Source organism: Azolla caroliniana, unplaced genomic scaffold, assembly GCF_043228905.1.
Source record: "Azolla caroliniana isolate FFs.n. ecotype wild unplaced genomic scaffold, voAzoCaro1.0.p SCAF_8, whole genome shotgun sequence".
Lineage (NCBI taxonomy): Eukaryota > Viridiplantae > Streptophyta > Polypodiopsida > Salviniales > Salviniaceae > Azolla > Azolla caroliniana.
Genome location: NW_028230443.1, coordinates 6,019,190 through 6,032,177, shown reverse-complemented (window position 1 = coordinate 6,032,177; position 12,988 = coordinate 6,019,190). Strand labels below are relative to the sequence as shown.

At 37.4% G+C, this 12,988-nt stretch overlaps 1 protein-coding gene across 1 annotated transcript; it reads right to left on the bottom strand.

Moving 5' to 3' along the window:
• Nucleotides 1-4,348: 4,348 nt before the first annotated feature.
• On the bottom strand, nucleotides 4,349-10,519 carry LOC147860906 (transmembrane protein (Protein of unknown function DUF2359, transmembrane)). Its single transcript, XM_087323734.1, has 10 exons — nucleotides 9,944-10,519; nucleotides 8,568-8,705; nucleotides 8,291-8,476; nucleotides 7,926-8,063; nucleotides 7,664-7,782; nucleotides 7,301-7,439; nucleotides 6,888-7,017; nucleotides 5,929-6,008; nucleotides 5,564-5,698; nucleotides 4,349-4,939 (listed from the first exon to the last, which is right to left on the bottom strand). Exons 1-10 carry the CDS (start codon nucleotides 10,415-10,417, stop codon nucleotides 4,733-4,735), a joined length of 1,746 nt encoding a protein of 581 aa, XP_087179860.1. The 5' UTR covers nucleotides 10,418-10,519; the 3' UTR covers nucleotides 4,349-4,732.
• Between the last annotated feature and the right edge of the window lie 2,469 nt (nucleotides 10,520-12,988).

Below are 12,988 nucleotides of genomic sequence, written 5' to 3'. Positions count from 1 at the left end.
CACTCCTTGTGGCATGTCATGTGGTTTGACGCGCTAGAGTCAACATACCACACCTCGTCCGATTTCGGGGTGGACACCTTCATCAAGTTTGCTTTGTGTCTCGTCATGAAGGTTGACCCTTTTGCGGCTTTTCCGGATTCTTCGACGTAGTGCGATCATTGCCGATTTCCTTTGTCGGTCTGTCCAGAACCTGATCCGGACCCGGTTCTCTCCGAATCGGCGCGCTTTTTCTTGCCACAGTACCAGTATTCCGCGGCGGATTTCCCTTGCCAGTTCTCATCACCTCGACTCCCCCTGTTTCCGGAGGGTCCGAATTTGCTAGCGGCATCACTTCGGTGCCTTCTTCCTTGGTCCCGTCGGTCGCTTCCATTGCGTACCGACTCTCCTCGTCCGCCACGACCACAGGGCCTATCTCCCTCCGTGTATAACATCTTGTTGTTGGCCGATGCACCCGCGTGGTTCTCCTCTATAAGGAGCATCGACTGTAAGTCGAAAAACGACGGTGTATTCTCCAGTGTACACACAGCAGTTCGGAACGCTCCGAACTTCGACGCTAGTCCCCCGAGACAGATCTGCACCATCTCGCCTTCCTCGACATTCACATTGATAGAGGCTAAGGAGTCGCATATCTCTTTGATCTTCGGGGTGTAATCAGCCACCAACAAGTCGCGTTGTCGTAAGTTGCTCAGCTTCTGTCGGAGTTGAAGCTTCCTGGTTGTGGTGCTTGCTGAGAAAATCTTCTTCAGATTTCCCCAAGCATCCTTCGGCGTTTTTGCATCCCGAATGTAGCTTAGGAGTTGTTCGCCCACACAAGACGCGAAGCAGTAGAGGACTCTACTCGCCGACTGTTCCCACGCCGGGAAGTCTTTGTGTGTCAAATTGGGTGTTGTGTCATTTGCTCCTTCGACATAGCTCCAGTACTCGTGCCCGAGCAGGTACTGGTGCATCTTGTTGGACCAAGATGCGTATTTGTTTCTGTCGAGCTTCTCGGTAGGAAGCGAGCTAGCCATGCCTCTATCCATTTGTTTTTCTTGTTCTTTACAAAGGTTAGGTTTTCTTCTTTGAGCTAAGGTCGGTTGTAGAGGTTCTCAACCCTCACGCTCTGATACCATGTAAAAAGAATAGTGTGCGGAAGCAATAGAAAACCAAACACAGGAACGCGGGTTTAATGGAGAGCTTGAGTGTACATAATACGCGGGAGAGATAGATAGACAGAGAGAGAGCACACAAAACTCTATTCAAAAATAATACTTAATCTGTACATAGGATGTGCTCAGTGAGCACTTTTATACAAGTCCATACGGACTGACAGAAGTACTGACACGTACTTCAATGCTCATAAGTGAGCTCTACACTAACTCCCAAAATATATTCCTACTCGGAATATCTTTCCAACGGCCTCGTGGTTTACGCACCGGTATGGCCTATTGTGCGCACGGTTTTACGCACTGGGTTACGCACCGAATTTTGAGCTTGTCTCTCACCATCAATGTTGACATTGATCGACCTGAGGAAGTTGCACAGCTCCTTGATCTTCAAGGTGTAACTACCGATTGACATATGCCTCTGTTGGATATTGTTCAACTCTTGACAGAGTTGAAGTTTTTGTGCAGTTGTGTTGGCCACGAATATCTTTTTGAGGTTTCCCCATGCCTCCTTTGGCATTTTGGCCTCTCAAATATATCATAACATGTGATCACGAACGCATGAAGGCAGTACAACACACGACTTGCCACTTGCTCCCATGCTGGGTAGTCAGCGTGTGTTGGGTTGGGTTGTGTTTCTTGTATTCCCTCAATGTAATTGCAATAGCCTTGGTTGACAAGGTGTTGGTGCATCTTGTACTCCCAAGATGCGAAGTTGTTTCTGTCCAGCTTTTCGTTGGGGAGAGAGTTGCCCATCTAAGTGTTCATGATGGTCGACTTGTGATTTCTTCTTCTCTATGATATGAACTATGCAAGGTTTTTCCTACATCGATTGGCCGGTTCTTCGTGAACGTCAATGTAAGCACACAAACGTGGATGGGCTTGGATCAAGCTACCAATCGCTCTGATACTATGTAAAGAATTGGGTGTGATTCTATGCAGTAGAAGATGTGTGTGTGTGTGTGTGTGTGTGTGTGTGTGTGTGTGTGTGTAATAGAGAGAGAGAGAGAGAGAGAGAGAGAACAAGGTATACAGAAAACACTATAATTGTATTTAATAACAAGAGAATAAACAACCAACAACACTTACAAAGAAGAGGAGAAAGTGCTTGTGTAGTCACCTTCTCTCTATGTTCTCTCACTAGAATCACCTCTTAGGAAGGAGGTGGAGACTTAACTACCTAGTAACTATGTGTCATAGGACTTCACTTCTATGACACATTAGTTATGATACAAAGTGGTAGGATGTTCACACACTTGGCTATTCCTAAGGTACGTTCACACACTAGGGAAGTTGAGTTTGATTCTCAACACTAACATATGCATACCTCAAATGCGACAATGGCAACCATATGATAGTGATGGAAGGCCAATGCATTATATTACCAGCCCTAGCAAAAAAGGATGGCGAAGGAGGCATACATATAAAGTTTGATGAAACGATTATTGAATTGGAATATTTCAAGGAATGGAAGGTTGGCATATCATTTGAATCTCAAATTTTTGTCAAGTGGAACAAGTTGAGTAGAACCAAAAGAGGAAAAATGTGATACACGAGCCCATGAAGTGGAAGAAGTCAAAGAAGGTTGTAGGATTGAGCCCATAATCAATTTTATGCCAACTCTCGATTTAAGTCCTCATATCGTAGTCAATGAATTCAAGTTAGTGTGCACCATCAACTCATGGAGAATGAGAAGAGATGGGAAGAGTTCATACGATGATTCGAGGAGTAGAGATAAGGATGACACAATTATCCTATATGATGGTTTATGCTCAAAAAAAGGAAGTGCCAAAGATAACAAAAAAGACTCCAAAAAAGAGGCAATATAGGTACAAAGTTTGGTAGATTGGATGGTCTTCATGGCTATGGTGGAAAGAATGGTGGTCGTGTTGTTGGAAGAAGAGAGATGAGGAACCATCGGTTTAGGTTCTAGATCAGTCTATGTTAAGCATTTGGCATGCAACACTCCAGTCATGAAGAAGAGAGAGATGTGGAAGCTCTGCCAAATTGAGAAGCAAGATTTCAAAAGAAAGAGTTAAGGTTGTGAATCAAGAGGGCGTGCAAGACCAACATCGACAAGAGGTGACATGGTCGCTAACCATTGGGACGTTGCACTAAAACTCGAGGATTTTCCCCTAAAGCGTCACTCGAGAACTTTACTATTCCGATTATTCTTTTCTTCTTGAATTTTGTCTCAAGGGGTGATGTGGTCACCGACAGTAAGTTAGGGTGGTGAATCAAGAGGGCACACAAGACCAACATCAAGAAGAGGTGACATGGTCGCCAACCGTTGGGACGTTGCACTTGAACTCAAGGATTTTCCCCTAAAGCTTCACTCGAGAACTTCTCTTTTCCAATTAATCTTTTCTTCTTCATGAATTTTGTCTCATGAGATGACACAATCACCGACCATTGGAACATTGCACTGAAACTCAAGGATTTTCCCCTAAAGCTTCGCTCGAGAACTTTTCTTTTCCGATTAATCTTTTCTTCTTCTTGAATTTTGTCTCATCTCATTCATCTCCTAGTTCAAGGCATCCCTTCTTCAGCTTCCATGATTTCGGTCTCATCACATCCTCCAATAAAAAAGGAATCTTGAGTTTCAACCTCATAAATTCATGTTCACATTTCATTGTTTGAACACCAAAAAACAAAATTCTTGTCACAATTGTTTTAATTTTGCATCTTTTCACCTCACGGAAGTATTTATTAGTCTTCGTGAAATGGGTTTATGTATAATAGCCTCAAGAGTATGTTAGAAGACTCATTCTCAACAAAGAAAAGAAGCTACACGAGAAGGTTCAAATAGATGGTCACATAGGATATCATCTCATTGAAACATGGATAAATCTGTTACTATAGTCCTCCTGTGGATTAGAAGTCTATGGTCCCAAGCACTTCATATAATTGCATCAATACATATAACACAAATAAAAGACCAAAACACAATGCCAACACAGATTTTAACAGCAGATCAAAGATTTAAGCATTATATTTGGACTAAATTTGAGAAGTTTATCACGGTACAGAATCAAAGCTTTCTATAATATGTTTGGTTACTATTATACAAACACTTGATAGAAACATCCATCTTTGGAATGACTTTCAATATCTTTGATTAAAAAAAAAGACAAACAAGTTCTGATCAAGATTTATATACATGACAAAAACAAAAACACTCCTAAAATTTTCATCAAGAGAAAAAACAAAGAAAAAAGATAAAAAGCTCACTGATAAAAAAACTCAGAACTATATACACTTCTTTTTCTGGTTTCTCTAGACAAGCACCAAGCTGACTTATAATTTTTAACTCTTGGCTCAATTTGGTAGTGACAAGGCATACATACATATACATATATACCCATGCATATAGACACACATATATGCATGTACATATATGTCTATGTATGTATGTATGTATGTATGTATGTATGTACATATATGGCAATATGTATCAGACTTCACATTAAGGATAAGGATATTCATAGGGATTTCTACGCATGTATTCGTTCATATAGTCCTCTCTGTATATATACATGGCTTTTTTTGGAGGGGGGGTCAAATGCCATACTGTGGTGGTAACAGCCTCACCGTAAGTGAGAGAGATCAAATTTTAGAAGATAACAACCATATGCTATGCCAACACCAGCAACCAATGTCGCCATTGCTTTGAAGCAAGGGCCAGTTCCCCCTAGCCTCCTCTTTAACACTTTCATATGCTTCTCACCAACCTTCAGCATTCTTTCTGACTTCAGATTCCGATCCAACTTTGCTCTTTCTAATGCTTTGTGATTCTTATCAAACATAAATATTAATAATTTGTAAGTATAAAATTACCTGCACTTAATAAAAATCTAAAAGAAAGCCATGGATGCAGCCACTTGCCACTATTATTATTTTTGAGCATTCACAGCCAAATATACAGAAGGTTTTTGTTTTTATTAACATCTGGCAGATTTTTGCTAAACTACATGTTAAATTTTTGGACTTCCATTTTTTCTAAAAGGGTAAATAGTAACACTACATTTTTAGTTCTAAGCTGTCCTGCGAATTTTGAATTTCTGTTTCTTTTAATGTCTACAAAATTCCAAGTCTCTTTTTACATGACTATATTTACAAAACAACAATCAGAAATTTGATTGGTTTGTTTATAGCTTCAGTCCTTCAGGATTCGGTGAAATAAATTTCAAGGCTAGAATTAAGAGTGATTAAACCACCCAATCTATTTAAGGGTTTCAAATAAATCCACTTGAATTTGACGATTAATTGGCTTATCTTAGCATATTAAAATTAGTGGAATTACAAGTCTTCACACATTTTTATGTGATTCTGAGTGAATCTAAATTCAGTAAAATTTGTTTAAACTTTGTATAATTTCCTATGTTCTACATGCTCAGAATAAAACACATTTTACATACCTTGGCACTTAAGATTTCAATTTCCCTCTTCAATTCATCTAGTGGATGGAGTCTCCCAACCAGTACTTTCCATTCCTCACATATATAACTCAGTACTTTGATGCTCCCATCTAACTTCTCCAAGTGAAGCTTTTCCTAAGGGAATAAAATGTAGTTTAAGACAATACATGTATAGGGGGGAAACTTGGTTATAGTAGGCATATATATACACCTTTTAAATGCAATATATATACTACATACACGTTATGTACATCATAAAATGAATACTTATCTTATATATATAATGTGTAGTAAATCCTCACCCATATATACTACATTCAACATTGGTACATAAAATTAACATTTTTAAAGGTAAAGATCCTCACCCACTGCTTGAAACAATCATTGTTCTGAGATAAGCACCAGATGAACAAATCACATGCTTCATGAACCAGAGCAGGCACCTCTGCAAAAAGAGAGTTCTTCTATCAAATTGCAGTATCTTTTTGAAGAAATACTCAATTAAACCATCTCTCCAAAAATTGGCTAAATCTGTTAAGACATGTTTTATCTCTCAATTGAAAGACATGATTTGTGGGTGGATGATCTAAATCTGTTGAAAGGGCATGGAGTACAAAACGTACTACATTAATATTCTACTCACATACACTAGAACATTCGGTTTCTATGCCCAAGGCCATTTGGATCTAGGACTTGTAAAATGTTTAATAAGTATCAATGGCAGAAGTTGGGCTGCAATCACTGGATATGGACCACCATACGATGATCATTTATGCTATTTGCTCTTGAAAATAGCTTTTCGCTGAACTCACCATGAAATACTTTGTATAGAAATTCCATACTAACTCACACAGGCAGAATGTCACAGCAAGGCAAAAAAACTTTTAACTTATCTAAAAGTCCTAGAATTTTCCAAAAAATGAGAGATGTATCACACAGTGGGAAAGAAAGCCTGATACGCTGAATCACAAATGAATCAAAGTGATGGATTGCCCGATTATCATGTGCATGGTTCAACCCTGTTGTTTTGCTCATTTCAGAAACAACCCATTATGCTTGCAGTTTCACATCTTTCGAAAGTCAGAATTGTGAGAATCTTTAGTTTTCAGAATAATTATTTATTTCCCGAGCTAGTAAGCTTGATGATGGTACACGTTTTGCTAGAGAAGAGACTAAATGTAAATGAATTTTGTATCCCAATAGCTGGATACTAATCTCGTCAGTGCCACAGCATAGGCTCACACAAATTCAAACAGCTTTGGGATCCTTTTAATAATAATACTCTTACATTAAAACAATAATTATAACTTGGTCTAGAATATACCTTCACATGCTGAATCAAGACATAATGGCAGCAATTGTTGTGCTACAGGCCTTGTTGCCTTGCTTCTATTTGGACCAGCTAGTGCAAGTTCCTTAACTAAGGGATATATAACCCCAAACCGTTCTGTTGCCTGCAAAACATATGGCAATGAAGATGGATATCACAGGTTTTGGCAATATTGATGTGTATATAGCCCATTTTGATCAAACGGATAATGAAAATAAGCCAGTATGAAGGAAATAAAAAATATTTGCAAGTAAAATTAAAACCACAAGATAGTTACAAAACAAATTAACAAGGGAGACTACAAACTCTGAACATATGAAGCAACAAGTAGACTAAAAACACAACACAAGTACAAAACAAAACAAATCAATGAGCCAGACTTCAAATCCTAGATAGCTGAGGCATACTTTTGTGCGAGCAGTGTCAGATGGAAAAGTAGATTGCATCAGAGAGTATAATGCAACAGGGGGTACAAGCCTCTCTCCCTTTCTTGATGCCCCATTCTGAAGGATGGGTCGAGCCTTCTTCAAGTTGCTAAAAATAATACTGCATAGTAGAGAACAAAATTCGAGTGAATTCACAATTAATATCTTGAAATTAAATTCCTCCAAATTACTCGGAACATAAGACAAAACATGGTCAATCAAGATTTAAAAAGAAAAACAAGGCAAGATGAGCAGCACAGAAGAATGCACAGTGACCATTGTGAAAGGAACACTCAATCATAAAGAATGAAAAAAACTATACTATTTCTATTTTCACATGCATACCTTTCAGCAAACTGCAGAGCGATGTCTCTTGACCCCGGTGTACTAGCTTTGCTACAAGCAAGTGGCAAAAGATTTTGCACCCAAACTTGCATACCAACTACCAAATCTCCTAGAGCAACCTGTGCCAATATTTTAATCAAAACTACATTATCTAGGGAATGGCTATACTCTGAATCTTTAAAATTCAAAAAAGAAGCTCCCAATAACTGAAACAAAAGATTTTATATGTTCCAGTGTGTTAGCCCGTCACAATATTCCTCACCTGCCCATAAGCCCAAGCCAGCATCATAAGCTTGTCTTGACCTTGGAACTGAGGACTAGTCCTCAAAACATCAGCTTTATGCAGTAATGACTCGGGCCTCTTTCGCAGAGTCAATGCAAGAACTACCAGAATACCAATCTGCATACATACAAGCATTAATTTCTTACGACCAAATTGCTAACAATTTGTAAAGTTGAAAGTCATAAATAGATTATCAAATAGTATCCAAGCAATGATCTCTTCCAATCAAATTAAACAGATTATCAAACAGTTTTCAAGCAATAAATTCTTACAATCAAATAGCTATTTATAATGTTGAAAGTCCTAAAGAAATCATCAAATGTCAGGCAAAAGACATTACTTGCCTTCGTCTTTGATGAAGGGGCCACTGCACCTTTTGATCCCTTCTGAGGACTCTGATGAGGTTGCATATCATTAACAATATCATTCAATCCCCAAAGGACAAATTCAGCAAGAGCATTCACAGGCCTGGCTGCTAACCAATCATTTGCAATCTTGATTATAGACTCGTTAATATAGCATAAGGGTACCTAAATAAATAATTTAAGTATGCAAACAAGTCATTGAATTAATTCACTTCTGCAACTCCAGTATTTGAAGAAACAAATTCCTGGAACTTACATCTATAGCCTTGACAAGGGATGACTCTTTCAGAATCTTGTTCCATCCAAATTGGGTAGGTGTCACTTGATTGAAAGCCCTCCCAAAATAATCCGCAAAACGCATCAACTGCACATCTGGTAACTCTCCAAATGATTCCTGATAATTCAATCAACTTTATAAGCCACATATACATATCCACACGATGAATGATAAAGTCAAATCTATCCCCAAATGATATGCGTGCATAAATTATATTAACACATCATAAGGCCTCAGAAATGAGTTTTTCTGAACATCGTATAAACCCTAAACACTCTGGAAAAGAATATATGCATGAACTACAACCTACACTTATCAAGATTAAAACATCTATCCATTTCAATGCTAGCTCAGATCAAAAACTTAATTATAAACAAACTGCTAATGTAAGTTCAGGGCAAACTTACTACTCAATTTAAACAATGAGTGCATTCGCAATCTATTTGATACCATTTAGGAAACAACAAATACATGTGTGACCCATTTCAACTCTAATTCCCAAAACTACCAATTTACATAAACATTGAACGTGTGTGACCCATTTCAATACTAATCAGACCAAAATATAACAATAGAAAATAGAATAAAAACAAAATACAATTCATTTCGATGCAATTGTAATAACCAAAATAACCATAAGTGACAAAATTTGTGTGTAAACTATTCTGATGGTAATTCATGTAAAAAACTAATGATCAATAAAAATCAATATAGACAATAATTATTTATATGATTCATTTCAGTTATCAATTTAATTATTAAAATTAAATTATTTCAATAAAAATTCAGGCCAAACTTCATAATCTATAAGCAAAGAAAAAAATACATGAATGATCATTCAAATGCAAATTCTGAACAGGATTCTCCAATCTAGATGCTTAATACATGTATGATCCTCAATTTCAATGCTAATTCCGACTGAACCTCAAATTAATAAACAGTGAAAACATGTTTATGATCCATTTCAATGCAAAATTATGATACATCCAAATGTAAAATTTAAAACATAAGGAAAAGGATGAATACATAATTATGATCTACTCAATGCAGGTGTATAGGAAAACTCCAAAATCAAGAAATGAGAAAATATTCATAGCCGATGATCATACCAATGAAAAACTGAACCCAAACTCGGTATTTGATAACCCACATCAACAATGATTACATGTATGAAGGAAATCAAAATTCAAAATGGAGTCCAACACTTGACATTTGATAATAGAGGTAAGTGACGAATACACATATAATACATCAGAACAATGGAAACTCATCGAAATTCAATAATAATAATAGTAATAATAATAAGCAGAAATGTACAACTAAACGAGGGAGCAATGAATGAAGCAAGTACTCACAGTTATCTGAGTCAAGAAGGACGAAAATTCTGAAGAATCAATGGAAGATGCTGCCTCAGCAACAGTAACTTTAGGTTTTTTGGGTTTTTTACTCTTTGGTTTTTTTTGAACTTCACCATCAACAAGAAGAACAGAGCTGTTGCCGTCTCTAAATTCTTCTTCTCCTTCTTCATCACTGTCTGATGAACGACCCACAAGAGAAGAGGAGATAGAAACTTCGCCGTGCCCTTGTTGGTGTGGTTGAAGTAGAGAATTGAGAAGAGCATCTCTGTTTGCTCTTTTCTGCTCTGTTTCTTTTTCCAGAGCTTGGAAGATATGGGTATCAGAGAGAAGAATGGATCCAATAGGTTTAGTCTTGGATTTAGCAGAGGAGGTAGTTTCTTGTCTCTTTGTTTTCTTTGGATTTGTGACCTTTTGCCAACCATGGTTATAGTAGGAGTTGGGCTCCTCAGAGAAAGCTGTGGGGAGGTCCATTGGAGGAGGAGGAGGAGGAGAAGAAGAAGAAGAAATGTCTGATTGAACAAATTAAAAGCATAAAGAAGAGTTTTGTTGAAGAAAACATGAAGAGATGAGATCTCTCTCTCTCTCTCTCTCTCTCTCTCTCTCTCTCTATTAAAAGGGCAAGTTTTGGGGAGAGAAATCTACATTGAAGAAGAAGAAGAAGAGGAGAGGAGGGCTCAGTGTCTCAAAGAGGCAAGTTTAGCAAAGAGAAACAGAAGAGAGCAAAGAGATGGATCCTCCTATGATGATGATTGATGATGCTCATGATCATGATCATGATGTGATGGTTGGCAGAAGACAAGAAAGAACAATGTGTGCTATGTCCAACGACCCGACTACATTCAAGAGTTCTTCTCGGAGCACACCCATGTATTGCATGATCAGTTGAAGCAGCATGGATCAATTGTATTATGCATTGACATGATACACTTAATTGTCATGATGATCATGTCAATGCATTAATGATGATGATGATGATGATGATGATGATGATGATGATGTGATGGTAGGGTATGTTAGGAGAAGACATAACAATATGTGCTACATCAACGACGCAATTACATTCAAGTGTTCTTCCTGGAGCACACACATGTATTCCATGATTTGCTAAAGCAACATGTGTTGCGTTATACATTGAGATCGTCTTCATACCTTAGTCCATGTATCCTACTACCCCCTTCCAATCATCGTAAGTAATGAGTCTAAGCCTCTCATCTCATATAAATGTTAATCATAGTTTATTATATTGAGTGATTAGCATTTGATTAATAATGGTTGCTCTCTCTACACTTATGTACTCATCCATGCATTATAAGAACTTATATGAGCACTCAGATGTTGTAAAAAAGGATGAATCATGGTTCTCTTTCACATACATCGTCCTTCTTTATGATTGAAGATGTACGCATAGGGCCTAAGAAATTGGCCTATCCAACACTAAAAGATCACCAATGTACAAAGCCCACTACATTTACCTTTTGATTTTCTCAATTCACTTTACTATTTGATGTTTTAATGTCAACTCCATCCTTTGTATCTCTAATTCTACTCTATTATTTGATTTTTGACCATCAATCACAACCTTGGTTATCCTAAATCTACCTTGTAGTGAGATGTCATGGCTTTGGTGTGGGAAAGGTAGTTCGAATCCTTAAAAGAGCTTTGAGGAGTGTGAGGGATCATGCAAAATCACATTTATGTTGAATCTATCTTAATATGTGAAGCTTTTGTGAATTTTAGCTAATTACTCATGCATACATGCCTGGGAAAGTATTACACATTTGACATTCAACTTTGCTTGGTCATAAATTGGGTGGTTGTGAAAGGGTAGACATATGCACACTTATTCTAATGTATAATGGAATTGATATGCTAGAAGGTAATGTCATGGTTTTATGAAAGATAGAAGGGTTAATAATAAAAAATCAAGGCATTTTGTTGGGGTTGCATCACTTAATGCATTGGTTAGATATGCAAAGGAAGTCATCAAAGAATCTTGTGAGATTGGAAGTAATGTTGCTTGTGAGATACAACTCTGACACACATTAACACGTAGCCAATGAAAGGTGTCATGATTTGGGCTTACCTTGTGCACATGCATCAATTGCTATTTTGTAAAGAGTATGCGCAATCTTATCCACAATGCATATTCATTACAAACATTTAGCAACACTTGCAAGGACGCAATATTGTTTGTGAAACAGTGTATTAACTCATGATAATATCATCACATGCAAACATTTTGGATGTCCAAAAACCAAACACACACACACACACACACAAGAAGATGCAATGATTTTCCCTTTTGTAATCTCCTCATTGAGTTGGTGGAGGTAATGAGATTACATCTGGTTTAAATCAAGTCAAAATTGGTATGCAATGGCACTTTCATATTTGAGTTTGGTTTGTAGGACATTTCAATAAATAAGTTTGGTGTTTTGCTTGTAAGGTTTATTTCTTAAATTGTATTGTTTTGTGCCGATTGTCATTCTACTAACTTTGAAACATGGTACAATTAGTATTGCAAATAGGTGAACTCTCTTGGGTAATCTCGTAGTCTCTAAAAAGGTAAGTAATCTAATTATGGATATAGTTTATCCTACTACACATCCACACGGATGTAACTAGAATGGTATCATTGCAGCCATCAACTGTTCTGTCACTTGTTATGTGGATAATGGATTTGGCATGCAAGATTCATTCCAAATACCACTTGTTGCGACAAAACCATGCAGACTAGATGATGAGGAGATATTTTTTCATATATACATGAAATAGCTGAAAGCTTGAGACCTCCATCAAGTAGAAATCACAGGTTCCACTCGTGGAACATGGAAACAAATGTCAACATATCATTGTGCTAGTTCTCAGTAAATTATGAAGTACCTTGCACCTCAACTGTTTGGTTCTAAAACAACTGTGAGAAATGTTGGATTGATTTCTTCAAACATGTTCCATCAGTCAACATAGTAATACATACACTTCAGAAAAAATTGATTTCACCTTCCGTCATGTAACTCATATTCCTGATGCTTCAACATTGCT

What these genes read in the sequence shown, in the direction of transcription:
- LOC147860906 (XM_087323734.1), bottom strand. Translation starts at nt 10,417, where the DNA reads ATGGACCTCCCCACAGCTTTCTCTGAGGAGCCCAACTCCTACTATAAC. An exon ending in CCCCTTCATCAAAGACGAAG is followed by an intron (nt 8,064 to 8,290) that starts GCAAGTAATGTC and finishes GTATGTATGCAG; the next exon opens with ATTGGTATTCTGGTAGTTCT. An exon ending in GCTCTGCAGTTTGCTGAAAG is followed by an intron (nt 7,440 to 7,663) that starts GTATGCATGTGA and finishes TCTACTATGCAG; the next exon opens with TATTATTTTTAGCAACTTGA.